We start from the raw sequence: 18,263 nt of genomic DNA, 5'->3' as shown, positions 1-18,263 counted from the left end.
AGAGGAGGAGGAGGCTCTTGCACTCCACTAAACTCAACTCACTTTTCTCACACCTCTCTCTCTCTCTCTCTCTCTCTCTCTCTCTCTCTCTCTCTCTCTCAACTCAATTACATTCACTCTCACTCACAACATTTCACGCACACACACCTCCATTTATAGATGGATGGGGACTGACATAAATGGAAGATAGTAATGAGGGTTAATGGGGTGATTTAATGGGATGAGCTAGGATTAGCACCGACACTCTAGTGCATCAAAGTTGGCTCTCCACAACTCATCAAGGTTGTCTATCTCTACAGCTCATCAAGACTCCATTTCCATAAGGTGGTGCTAGTTTTTTCACATTAAATTACTAGCATTTGCATGCTTGGGTCAAAATTGTCATTTGCTCTTGTTTTGGAATTTCTTTAAGGGAGTGCAATGTGCTCCAATTAGGTGCCTATCTAAGGTGGAAAAAAAGTGAGGGATTGTTATTGCCAAAATATTGATGATGTTTCTAATTTGAATAAGATAACATTTGAGGAATTGGCTTGCAAAAGTAAAAACACAAGTGTATAGAGAGGGATTCTCCTACACTCAAGTGATAGGAAAAAAAAAAAAAATCATGAAGAAGTGGGGGCAAATAAGTTTTACCTATTTAGGAAGGTTCTTCTCCTTTCAGATAGAGCTGAGCTAATGCTATAAATAGAAGCAAGGCCAGTACCATGGCAGTTACTTTGATTATAATAAGTGAAAGGATTATAATGAGTGAAAGGATGGGAATTCTATTACCAACGTTGTCATAATCACAATGGCTTGGGTGGGTCATCTTGGAGTGACCTTGCCTTCTTTTAATGGGGGCGATGTGTCTCTCTACTCATGAACATCATGGATGCATCAAGCTTTTAAGTAGTATCATTGTTAAAATAGTATCAAAACTTAGGCCACATTGATTAATCTGAAGACGACTTACTTAAATCTTTAAAAAATATTTAGTTTTTAAATTTAATTTTTTTTTAAAGTAACCATTTCAAACTAATGATATATTTTTTGACGCATTAACAAGTGCATAGTTGATATAAAATAATTAAAAATATTTATACATGAAAATATATTGGTTAGAATAAAATAGATATGGTTTCTTGTTTCCTCTTTTACTCTATAACAAATGTATATAACAAACAATTTCAATCTAACTCTAAATTCACACTTTAGCTAGACATTAAGGTTTTTTTTTTTAAATTTAAGTATACAATCACTTCAAGTTAAATTTACTCTATTCTTGATTAATTTAATTTAATTTTGGTTTCATTTTGTAAATGAAAGGAACTAATTAGCTAGCAAACAAAAACTACTTTCATTTTTCTATTTTTCTTCAAGGGAAAAATGACGTCGTTTAGACGCTGAAACGTCCTCAACTTCTCGGCCGCGAGGGCCTCCCTCCAGCCCGGGGGTACGACGGCCGCTGATGATACTATGTTGAGTATGTTCAAATACAAAAAGCGCAGCTTCTGCGTCTCTAAACAAGAATCACTTCGTTTCCTCTCTGTTTCTTCTGCAGCAGCCACTGTTGATGCCATGAGCCAGCCTCAAGTTCCTCAACAAACGATCTTTAATCCCCATACCCACTTCGCAGAAACATCAGATTTCAATTTTTCACACTCTTCAGAACCAAAATATTACGTCTCTGTTCTTATCAACTGCAAAAACATCTTTCAAATTAGGCAAGTTCATGCTCAAGTGACCGTCAATGGAGTCCTACCTAACCTTACTGTTACAAATAAGCTTCTTTACATGTACTGTCAGCATAAAGCTCTGGGCGATGCTTATGCATTATTTAATGGGATGATACAGAGAGACTCTTTCTCTTGGAGTGTAATGGTTGGTGGGTTTGCTAAAATTTGTGACTACGTGAAATGTTTTGGGACGTTCAGGGAGTTTATTCGGTCCGGGGCGCGGCCTGATAATTACACATTGCCTTCTGTCATAAGGGCTTGTAGGGATACTGCTGACCTTCAAATGGGCAGGTTGATCCATCATGTTGTTTACAAGTTTGGGATGCATTTGGATCCTTTTGTGTGTGCGGCGCTAGTGGACATGTATGCAAAATGCCAGGTAATTGAAGATGCAAGGCAGTTGTTTGATAAAATGTCGAGGAGAGACCTTGTGTCCTGGACGGTCATGATTGGTGCATATGCAGAGTGTGGGAATGCCAATGAGTCATTGGCTTTGTTTGATAGGATGATATTTGAACGTGTTGTCCCAGATAAGGTTGCTATGGTGACTGTTGTCTTCGCTTGTGCAAAATTAGGAGCTATGCATAAGGCTAGGCTTGTGCATGACTATATATTGAAGAAGAAGTTTTCGTTGGATGTGATATTGGGAACTGCAGTGATTGATATGTACGCTAAGTGCGGGAGTGTTGAGTCTGCAAGGGAAATCTTTGATGCCATGACGGAAAAGAACATTATTTCATGGAGCGCAATGATTGCAGCTTATGGGTATCATGGGCAAGGAAGAAAAGCTCTTGATTTGTTCCCTATGATGTTGAGTAGTGGGATATCACCAAACAGGGTTACATTTGTTTCGCTATTATATGCATGTAGTCATTCGGGACTTGTTGAAGAAGGTCGGCACTTTTTTTCCCTGATGTGGGAAGAGTATGCTATTAGATCAGATGTGAAACACTATACTTGTATGGTTGATCTGCTGGGCCGTGCTGGGAGACTTGATGAGGCCTTGGAATTGATTGAGAATATGCATGTTGATAGAGATGAGGGTTTGTGGAGTGCTTTCCTTGGGGCATGTAGAATCCATGGGCGCATAGAGCTGGCAGAAAAGGCAGCGAAATCCCTTCTTGAATTACAGCCACAAAACCCGGGCCATTATGTATTGCTTTCAAATATTTATGCTAATGTAGGTAGGTGGGAAGAGGTGGCTAGGATCAGGGAACAGATGACCCACAGGAGATTAAAGAAAACTCCTGGTTGGACTTGGATAGAGGTGGATAAGAAAATCCACAAATTTAGTGTTGGAGATGCAACTCATCCCCGTTTGAAGGAGATCTATTCAATGCTGGAGAGTTTGAGTAAGAAGTTGGAGTTGGCTGGTTATATTCCCGATACAAAATTCGTTCTACATGATGTGGAAGAGGAACTTAAAGTAGGAATCTTATACACACACAGTGAGAAATTGGCAATTGCATTTGGTCTTATTGCTACTCCCGAGGGAACCCCTATTAGGATTACAAAGAATCTCAGGGTTTGTGGCGATTGCCACACTTTCATTAAATTTGTATCAGCACTTACACACAGGATGATTATTGTCCGAGATGCAAATCGATTCCACCATTTCAAGGAAGGGGTTTGTTCTTGTGGAGACTATTGGTAAACGACTTTGATGATACTACTGAGGTGTGTTCTCTTGCTTGCCTTTTATAAGTTTTATTGCCAAAGCTTGCAGTGCATCAGAACTTCTTTACACTGAAACCACCTACAATAAGGCCCTGACTATAGAATTAAATTAATAATTTTGAATTACTGAAATTAATTCAACATGTTTCTAATGAGTTGGATCTTTATTCGGCTTCTGAAGTTTCCTGGCTCCCCTGTAAAGCTGTGACCTGTAATTACTTTTTTTTTAAAATTTTATTGGGGAGCAAAGCAATCAATAGTACAAAACCCTCCATAAAGGCCACATGAAAAGCCAATGGGATCATGGAAGTTTATTGGGCTCCTAAAACTTCTTGATGCTGAAATGATCTACAATAAGAACCCAATTTTCAATTATGGCATTCGACATTTTTCTTTTGAGTGGGAAATTTATTGGGCTTCTGTCCCTTCTTTGATTCCCTTTGAAACTGTGTCCTGTAATTACCTTCTTTTTTCCTTTATCAGGAAGTATGCTCTATTCTTGAAAGGATTGTGGAGCAAAGCAATCAACAGTACAAAAGCCTCCATAAAAGGACTACAAAAAAGGCCAATGGGAAGGGAGGCTTCAACAAACTTTACAATGTCATTACAATTGGATCTAAATTTCCCTCAGATGGTGTTTGAGCCACCATCTCTAAAACATTGAAAGAGAGCTCTGCCCCTTCAAATATTTGATTTTTCCTGCACAAGATCCAAAGAACAGCTTGAGGAATTCCCTTTGAAAAGCCCCTTTTAAGAACTCCCAATAAGGTTGAGAAAACTTGAATGGATTTGGAGGGTTTGTAATCTTCAACTTTGAAAACAGTGCGCATTCAAGTCCTCTTCTTCTCTTGACTATGGTTGGATCATTGAAAATCCAAGTAAGCTCGACACTTTCTTGATTGAGTCATACTGTTGTTTCCTTATCAGTCTCTAACTTACAGAAAATTTTAATCAGGCTGAATCAAGTCCTGTATGTTTGTCATTATAAAAATGAAAAAAAAATTATTTTCCATTCAATTTAAAAAACTTTGTGATTTGCTTAATGAACAACCTCAAGTACAATATTAACTTGGTAAGTTAAATCCAAATAGATTTGTGGTTAGGGTATATATTATGATTTTTCAGTAATTCCTCAGGGAGTTATCCGAAGCGTGTAATTGTTTTTGAGAAAAAATGACAAATAATGCAACTTATGTCACAGCTACGAAAAACATACACAGGTTAATACACTGTAGTTTATATTTGTTGTTGACAGTGCAAACTAGTATGTTATGGTACTTTTCAATAGCCTGCATTGTGTATATATCATATTTTTTTTATGTAATGTAGATTGTCTCTGAGTTTCTCCTTGTTATAAACTTGCTCTGAATGGTTGCAGTACAACTCTGTGTGCCTCAAATGTTGATCCCACTTCAAACCTCGAGCTTTAACCTTGAATGCATGTTAAATTTCTTATATAAATTTGTGACTGAATGCTTTTGTGAGGGTAAACTTTGGGAGCATTTAAATTGTGAGAGTGATTGTATACATATTTTGTTAGATTACCACTTTGCCTAAAAGTTTAAGCCATTAGGTTGTGGACCAACAATGCATATCAAGCTTTAACACTCCCCTGCACATGCAGCCCGACAGCATATGGAGAGATAAACACATGATAAATAACACCTATGATAGGGAACACAATAAGAATTGTTTTTTCAAACACCACACAATAAATGGGGGCAACAAGACTAGAACCAAGTGATAAATAGCTTTGATACTGAAGGATTTTTGAGAAGAAGAATAACCATTCTTATTATTTCAAGAGACATGATTACAAGATAAATAGTAGAGGAAGGCCACCAAATCAGGAAGGCCACAAAATCAGCAAATCAAATCTCCACAAAATCAGCAAATAAAATCGGCAGATCTCTTGGCTAGAAAACTAGAAACTGAAACTACTAGAAACTGAAATAGTAATTTCAGATTTTAAAAAATAGAATTTCCTAATTTATTCCCTAGAAATCCGATACCCCCCCCTCTCTCAAGTTGGAGCGTAGATATCTATCATGCCCAATTTGCTTTCAAAGAGCTCAAAACTAGGTCTGAAAAGTCTTTTGGTGAAGATATCGGCTATTTGTTGAGTAGTAGGAACAAAAGGCATGTAGATAACTCCACTATCAATCTTCTTTTTTATGAAGTGTCTGTCAATCTCTACATGCTTCGTGCGATCATGTTGTACTGGATTTTGAGCAATACTTATGGTGGCTTTGTTGTCACAATACAACTTCATTGGCATGTTCATCGGCATCCACAGCTATTCAAGAATTCTCTTCAGCCATAGCATCTCACAAACTTCGTTAGCCATAGCCCTATATTCTGCCTCGACACTGCTCCTTGCAACCACATTCTGTTTCCTGTTTCGCCATGTGACCGTATTTCCCTAGACATAAGTATAGTATCCTGACGTGGATCTTCTGTTAATAACTGAGCCTGCCCAATCTGCATCAGTGTATGCCTCTATGTTTTGCTGTGTGGTCTTTTGGAAGAGTAAACCCTTTCTTGGAGTACTTTTCAAGTATCTGAGAATCTGATAAATTGCTTCAAGATGTTTATTGTAAGGGTGAATGCATAAATTGGCTTACCAAACTCAAAGCAAAAGCAATATTGGGCCGTGTATGTGATAAGTAAATTAACTTTCCCACCAACTTTTGATACCAAGTTGTATTCACTGGATCACCTTCCTTGTCATCTCCAAGTTTCTGATTGGGATCTGTTGGAGTGTTTGCTTGCCTACAACCGCTCATCCTAGTCTCCTTAAGGAGGTCAAGGACATATTTTCGTTGGGAGATAACAATCTCTTTCTTCGACCAAGCAACCTCCATTCCAGTGAAATACCTTAGAGATCCTAAGTCCTTGATACAAATATTGATGAGAGGGAAGTCTTCAATTGGTTCATCTCAAGTACGTCATCTCCAGTGAGAATTATATCGTCTACATACACAATCAGTATTGCTATCTTCCCATCCTATGAATGTCTTATAAACATCGTATGATGACCTTGCCCTTGAATATACCCCTGACTTATAACAAACTGAGTGGATTTCTCAAACCAGGCTCTTGGTGACTGTTTTAACCCATATAAGAACTTCTTCAATTTACACACCTTTGTGCCAAAATTTTCACCAAATCCTGGGGGTGCATCCATGTACACTTCTTCCTCCAGGTCTCCATTAAGAAATGTATTTTTTACGTCCAACTATTGCAGAGGCCAATCACGATTAGCTACAAGTGAAAAAAGAACTCTTACATAGTTTAGCTTTGCGACTGGGGTGAAGGTCTCCAAGTAATCAATGCCATAGGTCTGAGTGAATCCCTTGGCGACCAATTGAGCTTTATACCATTCTAGAGAACCATCAGATTTTATACTTGATTGTAAACACCCATTTGCACCCTACATTTGTCTTTGCTCTTGGTAGATCAACTAACTCCCTCGTGCCATTTTTTTTCAAGAGCTTTGATCTCCTCGAAGACCGCCTCCTTCCACTTAGGAACTTTGAGAGCATCCTACACAATATTAGGAATCTCCATACAAGACAATTGTGAGGCAAAAGCACGAAAAACAGGTTAACGATTTTCATATGGCACATAATTGGACAATGGATGTTGGGTGCAAGACCTCACACACTTTCGGACAGCAATAGGAAGTTCAGAATCATCGAACTTAGGATTGGAACCAGACTCGGGTTTAGAACTAGAGGACTCAGAACCCGAATGTGAAATGGACTAAACATGAGGTAAAGACTCGGTGAGGACATTGCCTAGAGGTTTTACGGATTTTGGACAATGTAAAGAATTGAAAGACCCTTTCTTTTGAGTTGTCCTCTGTTGCGAGTAGACAATGTCAAATGGTACCAATGCTGTGGTGTTTTCTTCTGTTTCTCCTTTGTTAGTCATTATAGGATCATGAACATCATGAGATGACACTGTAGGAAGACTTGCCTTTTCAGTATTTAAAAAACTCAACTCACTTTCTCCTGGCATATTAAAGCTTGGGTTTTTAGGTTGAATACTCAAAGTTGGAGAAGGATCATTTTGCGAGTCTTTAGTTTGGAAAAAATTATGAGACATAGCCGAATCTTTGTTTTGGTTCCCCCCCTGAAGATGAGGTGTAAAGTAGGGATGTAATTCAAAGAATGTAACATCCATGGTAACAAACATTTTTTTTAGAAATGGGTTCAAAACATTTATACCCCTTTTGGGTGGGAGCATGACCAACAAACACACATTTTGTGGCTTGGGGTTCAAGTTTTCCTCGATTATGACTATGAATATGAACAAAAGCGGTACAACCAAATATCTTTAGTGGTAAAGAAGAAGACAGCTGATTTGTTGGATAAAACTTATGAAAAACATCAAAAGGTGTTTCAAAGCTTAAAACCTTATTAGGCGTTCTATTTATAAGATATGTAGCAGTAAGAACGGCTTCACCCCAAAGATATTTAGGTACTTGATTGGTAAAAAACAATGCCTGAGCTACTTCCAATAAGTGTTAGTTTTTTCTTTCCGCCAAACCATTTTGTTGCGGAGTGCCGACACAAGAACTTTGATGAACAATTCCTTTTTCAAGAAAAAATTGGCCCAAAATGTTTTTGAAATATTCTCGACCATTATCACTCTGCAATATTTGAATATTTTTTTGAAATTGTGTTTGCACCATGGTGTAAAATTTTTGAAATTGTTTCCATTTCAGATTTTTCCTTTATCAAATAAACCCAACTTAAATCTCGTGTAATCATCAATAAAGGTCACAAACCATTTTTTGCCAGAATACGTAGATGTTCTACATGGGCCCTATATATCACTGTGAATCATAGTAAATGGTATAGTTGGTTTGTAGGGTTGGGTGGAAAAGGATGCACGATGATGTTTAGCAAACTAACAAACTTCACATTGAAAAGCAAATGACCTTTTATTCCGAATGCCATAACATGATATCATTATCTTTGAAAACAGAAACAAAATTTAAGCAAGTACTTTGACAATGTCTAGTCGAGTTAGGTCCATCGTCAAAATAATAGAGTCCATCTTTTTCCTTATTATTGCCAATCATCCTCCCTGTGGTCAAATTCCTGAAACTCACAATAAGAAGAGTAGAAATTAGCTTGACATTGAAGATCAGAGGTAATTTTATTGATGGACAACAAACTGCAAGACAAATTTGGAACGTGGAGCACATCATGGAGAGTTAACAATGAAGTGAGTTTGATAGTTCCTATGCCGGCAATTATTGAGAGTGAACCATCTGCAATTTTGACCTTTTTATTGCCTGCACACGAACTATAGGATGAGAACAATTTGGAGCAACTAGTCATATGATCAGTTGTGCCAGAATCAATTATCCAAGAATGAACAAAATTAAGAATAACACCTAAAAATGCAGTAGCAAGAGTGTTACCCTTCTGTACCAAAGAACAAGACGGAGTTAAGGACAGTTTTGGAGATTGTTACAATTTGTATAGGTGCTCTAATTGCTCCTTGGTAAAAGGGACTGCATTTGAGTTGGTAGAAGGCTCTAGAGTCTCTTCAGTATTGGCTTGGTAGGCGTGACTATCTCGTTTGGATTTTGGCTTCCAATTTTCTGGTTTACCATGAAGCTTCCAACACGTCTCCTTCGTATGCCATGGTTTTTTGCAATGCTCGCACCACGGTTTCTTACGCCCGTCGTTGTCAAAATTAAGACCTCTTGACACAAGAATAGAGCTCTCAGGTTCCAGGTTAAAACCAGGTTCGGTGTTGCGCAGCATGATTCTTCTCCTTGACTGCTCGCGTCTAACTTCAGAAAAAACTTCCCAAATTGAGGGCAATGGCTTCCTGCCGAGAATGCGGCCTCGGACCTCATCCAAACTCCGATTAAGACCAGCTAAAAACATGTAAACCCTGTCATTTTCCTCTCTCTTCTTGTGGCGTGCGTGGTCGTTAGAGTTCTCCCAAATATCATCATTGCACTGATCAAGTTCCTGCCATAACGTTATCCATTCGTTGTAATAAGTAGTGTAACATCGCGATCATTCTGCTTGGATCTCCATAGTCGAGTTTTCAACTCAAATATTTGAGAAGAATTCTCCAGGTCCGAATAAAGATCTCGAACGGCCTCCCAGACGTCTTTAGTAGTGGGAAGAAATAGGTGAGGTTTTCCAATGGCAGGTTCCATGGAATTAATGAGCCAAACAATAATAAGAGAATTTTCTGACTGCTATTTTTTTTTAGATCAGGGTCTCCAGCAGCAGGTTTCAATATTTTGCCAGTCAAATGCTATTTTGCCTCTGCCATCGATCGCCAATTTTATGGACTGAGTCCACTTGAGATAGTTGTGCCCATTGAGTTTTGTAACCGTCAGGTTTAGGGCTGAATTATGGGAATAGTAATCAGCAGATTCAGACCTGGGAGGAATAGTGGGATTGGGCGGAATGGTTTCGGAAGTATCGGAAGAGCCGATAGGATTTCTTTGGGAGCGGGTCATTGCCGACTTATACAACATCATCGGAAGAAAGAACAAAATAGAAAAAGACCACGAGGCTCTGATTCCATGAAGGATTTTTGAGAAGAAGAATAACCATTCTTATTATTTCAAGAGACATGATTACAAGATAAATAGTAGAGGAAGGCCACCAAATTAGGAAGGCCACAAAATCAGCAAATCAAATCAGCAGATCTCTAGGTTACAAAACAGGAAACTGAAACTTCTAAAAACTGAAATAGTAATTTCAGATTTTAAAAAATAGAATTTCCTAATTTATTCCCTAGAAATCTGACAGATACCATGTTACATTACCACTTTACCTAAAAGCTTAAGCTATTAGGTTGTGGACAAACAATGTATATCAAGCTTTAACAATATTAAATAATCAATTGTGTGTTTGTGTATTTTTTTTTTCTTTATTTGTGTGTGCGTATGTGTGTTTGGTGGGTGGTGAGGTTCTTTATTTTAATGAAGAATGGATTTAGAAGCCCATATGAAAAGTGTATTATGCCTCATGGACATGACTTCTAGCTTAGCTGTGTTTAGGTAAGATTTGGGTTTTGAGCTGATCCAGTGCAATAGGTTTTAACTGAATATGGGTTTCACCATGAATTATTCAGCTTACAATAAAATAATAGATAGATTCCCTGCAAGTTGGAGGACCTAAAGGGGCTTGGGATGGTTGTAAGATTCTTGAGCAGCTATTAAAAATAAATTTCACATCTCATGATTTTAAGTCTCAAAAGTATGCATGGTACCTTTAAAAAAAAAAAAAAAAATCCAAATAAAATCTGGTGCAATATGGTGCTTCTGCGCTGCAACTCATCTGCTGATTGAAGATGATTGGAGTTGGTGAATGAATCCCTAGAACTGTCATGCTTTGGTTTAATCACAGATTGCCACATATGAACTGAAAATTGTACATCTGGGCTGACTTGTTCTCCCTGAGTTGAGTTTTTGAGATTTGTTTCAGAAGTGCTTGTGTGATGTTCTCCTAGTTGCTGCAATATTAGACTGTTCCCAAGTTTGTGCAACGTCCACACGATCTTCATCTAGTTAGTGGAAATTTGTTTTAGTTTCTCATGGATTCAATGGTCATTGTCCGAAATACCATGCATCTCTTGCTACCTCCAAAAATCAATACTCATATTTAACCAAAATACACATTGTAGTCCAAAGTCCTAAAAAATTTGTCTTGCAGTTCAAGGGGAGCAACATCATCTAACTAAGAAAGCTCTAGTATGGGTTCAAGAAGATGCACCAAATTGTTCGTTTCTTTTGGAACTTTATGGAGCCACATTGCTGATTTGTTTATATATTTGGATACATATAAGGAAATATGGAATTACGTGAAACTACTATTTACTAGTTATTTGACATGGATGTATTATCTCTCTTTAGACTCATTTGAGTTGCAACAGGAGCACAAATCAGTTATAGATTATTCTGCAGGGTTGAAATGGGTCTATGTTCTTCATCTTATTATCGTTGATGTTTGTCAAATTCAGAAACAAAGGGAATACAAGAGTTGATATTGCTCATGCAAGGCAGGTTTCGAACTAATGATTTGAGAGAATTGAAATATTTTATAGGCAATAAGCTAGCCCGGTCATGGTTGGAGATTTTTATATAAAAAAAGAAAGGTACTGGAGTTGTTGAATGAATAAGGAATTTTGGGATCCAAATCCATTGATACACTTATGTGTCATGGGCCGAATATTTCACACCTTGTGAAGGGCTGCGCAACACTAGCTAAAATACTCTTGTTTAATTAGTCAGCCAAAGATTACTATGGTTTACCTCAAGAACACATTCACAATAGTTGAATGAAATCTAAGTGGAAGCAGTAAGAAATTCATGAAAGCAAATGGCAAGCAAGTGGTAAACATTTGTTAATGGTTATTTGGTCATTTAGCATTATTAGTATGTCTTAGAGTTATGTAAGTAAGAGTTAGTAAGGGTATTATGGTCATTGGTATTGTATTTGACATATATTATGAATAGATGAGAGACCTATCATTGAGGTTAGGTCTTCTATTTTACCCAATTATTCAACATGGTATCAGAGCAAGATCCAACCTAATCCCTAATTGCAAATCCTAAAAATCATAATACCACATAACCTGCTGCTGTAGAAGGATCATCATTATCACCAAAGTCCAGGAGCAGGTTCAGCAGTTGCCGGGAAAAGCTGCAGTCGCCAGAAAAATCCTGGATGCTGCTGAACTTTTCAACACCTCAAGAAATACCTATGTTGCAAAACTAACCACATAGAAAGCCACAGAAGCTGCTGATCTGCCAGCCCTCAAAATTTCACAGCCAGAGGAGCCTCCATATGCCGGCTGAAAGCCGGAAGTGCTAACCCCACTCACCAGTGCATAAGACAATTTTGAGCCGCCATTTTGCTCTGATTTCCTCCCAAATGTCTTGAATCCTTCCTCACAACAAAATACCAAGTTGTTTGTCATCTTTTTTGTCCAAAGATATCATATTTTTTAGTTGCTCATGTGCAGCATTCTGGGAATGATAGGTTGCTAATGCTTGAAGTTGTTGGTCAATGTTTATTGAGTTCATTGACCCTGAAACAGTGGTATTGTTGTGTTCTTGATTCATTTTTATCTTTCTTGTTCATTGTGTGCTTGTGGCTTGCTCCGGTTGTCGAACGTTGTGTGTTGGGATGGTGTCCATGAATTCTAGGAGGATGTTGTTCGCTGTATGTGTGATTTGCTACTGTATAGAGCCTGTTTGGAACTGTTAGGGCTGTGTGTTGGTTCGTGGGGTTGTGTCTTAAGTTTTTTGGAGCAGTGGCAGCATTTATGCATTGACTTTTTAGGGCTGTGGTGTGCTATGTCCAGCTGTTGGTGACTATTCATGGTTGAGTCAGCAGTTGACTCTTGTGTTTATTTCAGTTGGTTCGGAAGTTCGCTTGTGGTTGTTTTGGTTGGTCCAGAAATTCACTTTTGGAATCCCAAGAGCATTTTGTTTGCTGCTGTATTGAGGTTGTGTGTATGTTGGGATAGCGTCCTCAAATCCCAAAAGTGTGTTTTCATCGCCGACATTTGTTCAGGTGAACAACATACTATAACTATCTCGGAGTAAGAGTATTCAAGGTTCCTACATCATCAAGCATCCCAACAAGCATCTTATGACATTCCATCTTTTGCTCAGAAGGGTAATCCTACAATTTGTATGTCATCTGAAAATCTCTCCCACTAGTCTTCGGATTATTGACATTGCTGCCACTGACCATATGAAAGGTATAACCAACTTCTTTTTCGCCCTCTAGTATCCTGAAAGTCTACCTCAAGTTGCCTTTGCTGATGAGTCCGCAACTACAGTTAAGGGGATAGGAACAGTAAATCCTACTCCCTCCATCTCTCTTTCTTTTGTTTTATTTTTATACATTACTAAGTCATACTAAGTCCCCTTTCAGTCTTATGTCAATTAGTAAGCTTACATAGACACAAAATTGTTCCGTAACCTCTTTTACTAGTTTTGTGGTTATTTAGGATCTAAGGACGAGGAATACAATTGGCATATGACGTGAGGCTTGTGGACTCTACTGCATTGAGTCGCTCTCTTCTCCCATTGCTTGCACAGCCGTTGCTACACCGCTTCAAGTCTATTGTCGCCTTGGTCATCTATCCTTGGATAAATTGAAATAGCTAGCCCTTACCTTGAATCTATGTCTAGTCTTGAGCGTGAGTCTTGTCAATTGGCAAAACATCATCTTGTTCCCTTTGCTTCCCAAGCCAATGAACAAACATATAGTCATTTCATGCTTGTCCATTTGATGTTTGGGGTCCTAGTCATGTCATTGAAATTGGGTTTTGGTACTTTGTTACATTTGCTGATGACTACTCTAGGATGACTTGGTTGTATCTAATGAAAGATTGTTAGAGTTGTTTGATATCTTTTGAGCTTTCTGTTCTTAAATAAAGACCCAGTCTGATATGCCAGTCAAGATACTTCGTAGTGATACTACTAAGGAGTACTTCAGTACTTAATTCAATACCTATATGACTAATTCTGGTATGATCCATTAGTTATCTTGTGCTCATACTCCATAACAAAATGGAGTTGCAGAATGGAAAAACATACATATTCTTGAAGTCACTCGTACCCTATTGAATCAAATGAATGTCACCAAAGTTTTTTGGAGTGATGCTGCGCTCTTCACTTGCTCTCTCATTAATAAAATTCTATCTTTTGTCCTTGGTGGTGAAATCCCATGTTCAGTTTTCTTCCCTAAGGCTCCTTTGTTTTCCCTTCCTCCTCATATATTTGGTTGTCTTTTGTCCATCAGTGAACACCAAGAATGGATAAGTTGGACCCTTGCGCTATCAAATATATTTTTTCTAGGGTATTCCTATACTCAAAAGGGATATCGATGTTATATCCCTACTTTACGTTGATTTTTGGTCTCTCCTAATGTTTCCTTGTTTGAGTCTACACAATACTGCTTTGATTCCTTGAATTCTGTTGACCTTAATGAGTCCCTTCCTCTGCCTTGCCTTCTAGATCCTAACCTAATATCTGTGCCCCATCCTCTTACATCTTCATCCAGTTTGAGTCCTCGCTGCATGGATCATCCCAATTTGCAAGTATGCGCACAACAACTCAAGGGAGGAAAGCCTTCTCTAGCTTCCACTTCTACACCTTTAGTTCCCTTGTCAGATCATCCTATTTCCTAAGATGTTGTTCCTCCCATTGCTGTTCGAAAAGCTAAATGTAGTTGTACTTAGCATCCAATTTCTAATTTTGTTTGTTATAATTTCTTGTCACTCTCATATTATTGTTTTGTTAGTACACTGTCTTTTGTTGTTCTCCCAAAATCAATTTTTGAAGCCTTGTCCCATTTTGGGTGGAGGAATGCAATAAATAAAGAGATGCATGCACTACAGGATAGGGATACTTGGGAGTTGGTGCCTCTACCGCCTAATAAGTCTGTGGTTGGTTGTTGTCGGGTGTATCTTGTGAAGGTCAATCCAGCTGGTTTCATGGCTCGATTGAAAACCCACCTTGTGGCAGTGGGCATGGCTTGGTTAATTGAATGTGACCCCCAAATCGTTAATTGAACTGATTTTTGGTTTGCTAGAATATGTGAACTGAAATTGAACCGTTTCAAATGGTTAATGGAATTTTAGACCAATATCCTATTGTTAACTGAACCAAATTGTTAAATTCAATTAAAATTTTAAAATAACCTAAATTGATATTTTTCTTCCATTTTAATTTTATGTAAATTAAAATTTTCAAACATTAAAATTCAAGCATAAACTCAAAAAATTCGAACTAAAACCAAACCATTTCAAACGGTCAACCAAATTTTTTTAGACCAATATCAACTAGTCAATTGATTATAACTGTTAAATTCAATTAAAATTTTAAAATCACCTTGTTAGATTACCACTTTACCTAAACGCTTAAGCTGTTAGTTGTGGGCCAACAATGTAAATCAAGTTTTAACACTCCCCCACAAGTGCTACCTAACAGCATGCGGAGAGATGAAGACACGTTGGGATCACACAAATTTTTTAAATACCATACAATAAACGTGGGCAACATGACTAGAACCGAGGACTTCCCGGTAACTAGCTCTAATATTGTTGATTTTAGAGAAGAAAATAATTCTCTTATATCTTAATGATAAATGTATAGCCTGTATATAATGGAAGGAAGAAAAGTTCCTTTCACTATATTCGGTAACAAGATACTAATTACCACAAAATTAGGAAACTAGCCAAATATAGGAAACTACAAAATAGGAAACAAACTAATAGAGATATTAGGAATTTTCCAGAATCTCTTTATCCTAAATTAATGTAGTCAACTAATAATAAAACTAGAATTGCTGCAGCGGTATCCCCGAAAATCGGGGATCAGGTATTTCCACTCCCCCTAAAGTTAGGCGTAGATGTTACTAAAGCCAAGCTTGGTACTCAAATCTTCAAAATTCTTCCTTGGTAGAGCTTTAGTGAGGATATTAGCTATTTGTTGACTTTTCGGCATGATTAGTAGACTAATTGTCCCATTTTCTATCTTCTCCTTTATGAAGTGGCGATCTATCTCCACATATTTTGCCCTGTCATGATGCACTGGATTCTTTGCAATGTTAATAGCTGACTGATTGTCACAAAATACCTTCATTGGTTTAGAAGTGATGATTCCTAGTTCCCTTATTAGTCTTTCTAGCCATATTCCCTCACAAATTCTGAGTGCCATAGCTCTGAACACCGCTTTTGCACTGCTCTGAGAAACTACTGATTGTTTCATGCTTCTCCCTATTACTAGGTTTCCCCACACATGCGTACAATAACCAGATGTTGACCTTTAGTTAGTTATTGATCCGGCCTAGTCAGCATTAGCGAACACTTCGATATCTTTGCTTGTGTTTTTCCTAAAGTACAAGCCTTTACCTGGTGTCATTTTAAGGTACCTTAGTATTCAGTTGATAGCTTCCATATGTTCTTCAATTGGATCATTCATGAATTGATTGACTACACTAATCGAGAACCCAATATCAGGTTTGGTGTGCGAGAGATTAATCAGCTTCCCAACAAGTCTTTGATATCTACCTGTGCCCACTGGAAAACTGCTCTTATTAGCTCCAAGCTTAGTACTTTTTCCATGGGCGTTTCAGCCGGTTTGCACCCAAGCAATCCTGTCTCTTTAAGAAGATCTAGTACATACTTCCGTTGTGACACTGAAATTCCCTTTCTTGACCAAGAAATTTCCATTCCAAGGAAGTTATTTAGGTTCCGAAGATCCTTGATTTCGTACTCTTTGGCAAGTAAGGTTTTGAGCTTGATCAATTCGTCTTCATATTCACCTATTAAGATGATGTCATCTACATACACAATGAGAATCGCCAATTTTCCTTTGGTTGAGTGTTTGATAAACAAAGTGTGATCTTCTTGACACTGAGAATACCCATACTTCTTCACTGTTTTGTTGAACCTGTCAAACCAAGCTCTCAGGGATTTCTTCAGTCCTTAAAGGGATTTCTTGAGCTTACATACCTTATTCATAGTTGCCTGTGTTTCAAAGCCAGGAGGAATGTCCATGTAGACTTCTTCTATAAGGTCTCCATTGAGAAAGGCGTTCTTAACATCAAGTTGGTGAAGAGGCCTGTCAAGATTGGCAGCCAATGATAGTAGTACCCGAATAGTGTTCAATTTGGCTACTGAAGCAAACATCTCTTTGTAGTTGATGCCATAGGATTGAGTGAACCCTTTTGCAACCAGTCACACTTTAAATCTGTCCAGGCTTCCATCAGCCTTGTATTTGACGGTGAATATCCATTTACATCCTACTGGATGTTTCCCACTAGGTAGGTTTGAAATCTCCCAAGTCCCATTTTTATTTAGTGCCTGCATTTCTTCCCATACTATAGTTTTCCATTCTGGAATTGAAATGGCTTCTTGAATGGAGTTAGGAACCTGCACTTTGTTAAGATTTGCTACAAATTTTTGGAAGCTAGGTGACAACCCTTTATAAGAGAAAGTTGTAGATTGGATGACTGTACATGAGCTCCGACCTTTGCTTAAAGCAATGGGACAATCAAGGTCATTAGAAGTAGACTCATTAGTGATGAATTTAGAGCTAGTTTTTACCTAGTGAAGTTTCATGTGTTCTTGCATTCCGGTCAGATTCTTGACTTTGCTCGAGAGCAGCTTGTTCCTTTAAATCTTCTTGAATCTTCTCCTTCCGAGAATATACAATGAACTCACCATTGGTTGAATGTTTTGGTCTTTGGACAAGAGTTGAAGGAGGTGGAAGATTTTCAGATTTTGTTTCTATTTGGTGACTGTGGTTTGGAGTAGGAGTAGGAGTAGTTGAGATAGGAGGGATGGTGACTTGTGGACTTGGGTGGTTGTTGGTTTTTGTGGCATCAATATCCCAAAGCTGGTATTCCCGTATGAGATTCTCCCCCTGAATATCAGATTTGTGGTAGTAAGGTTGATGTTCAAAGAAAGAAACATCCATGGAAGTGTATAGTCTTTTTGTAACCGGAATATCAGATTTGCGTTAGTAAGGTTGATGTTCAAAGAAAGAAACATCCATGGAAGTGTATAGTCTTTTTGTAACCGGGGAATAGCATTTGTACCCTTTTTGGTTTGGAGAGTAACCAAGGAATATACACTTGAGTGTTTTGGGGTTGAGTTCACTTCTGTGTTGTTGGTGGACATGGACAAACACGGAGCACCCAAATACTTTGAGAGGTATTGTTGAGACAATTTGGGTGTTGGGATAAGAGTGAAGGAGTTGACAAGGTGTTTGGATGTTTAAGACATAGGAAGACATTCGGTTTATGGGATAAGTTGTTGCGAGTTTCACTTCCCCCCAGAAGTGTTTTGGGACATGAG

At 38.1% G+C, this 18,263-nt stretch overlaps 1 protein-coding gene across 4 annotated transcripts in view; it reads left to right on the top strand.

The window, feature by feature from the left end:
- The first annotated feature begins 1,332 nt into the window (after positions 1 to 1,332).
- Positions 1,333 to 18,263, top strand: part of LOC131168573 (pentatricopeptide repeat-containing protein At2g33760-like) — a 31,206-nt gene continuing 14,275 nt past the window's right edge. Inside the window, exons 1-2 of one of the 4 annotated variants that reach the window (XR_009140351.1) lie at positions 1,333 to 3,392; positions 3,876 to 4,270. Coding sequence is in view for 2 of the 4 variants with exons in the window: in XM_058128108.1 (XP_057984091.1) it covers positions 1,456 to 3,369 (1,914 nt within the window). In the remaining 2 variants the exon portion in view is untranslated. Of the gene's footprint in view, positions 3,393 to 3,875; positions 4,297 to 18,263 lie in introns of those variants that run through there. The other 3 variants (XM_058128108.1, XR_009140355.1, XM_058128123.1) reach the window with 3 other exon arrangements.

This window comes from Malania oleifera, chromosome 1 (assembly GCF_029873635.1).
Source record: "Malania oleifera isolate guangnan ecotype guangnan chromosome 1, ASM2987363v1, whole genome shotgun sequence".
NCBI classification, from domain to species: Eukaryota; Viridiplantae; Streptophyta; class Magnoliopsida; order Santalales; family Ximeniaceae; genus Malania; species Malania oleifera.
This window is presented reverse-complemented; position numbering and strand designations above follow the sequence as displayed.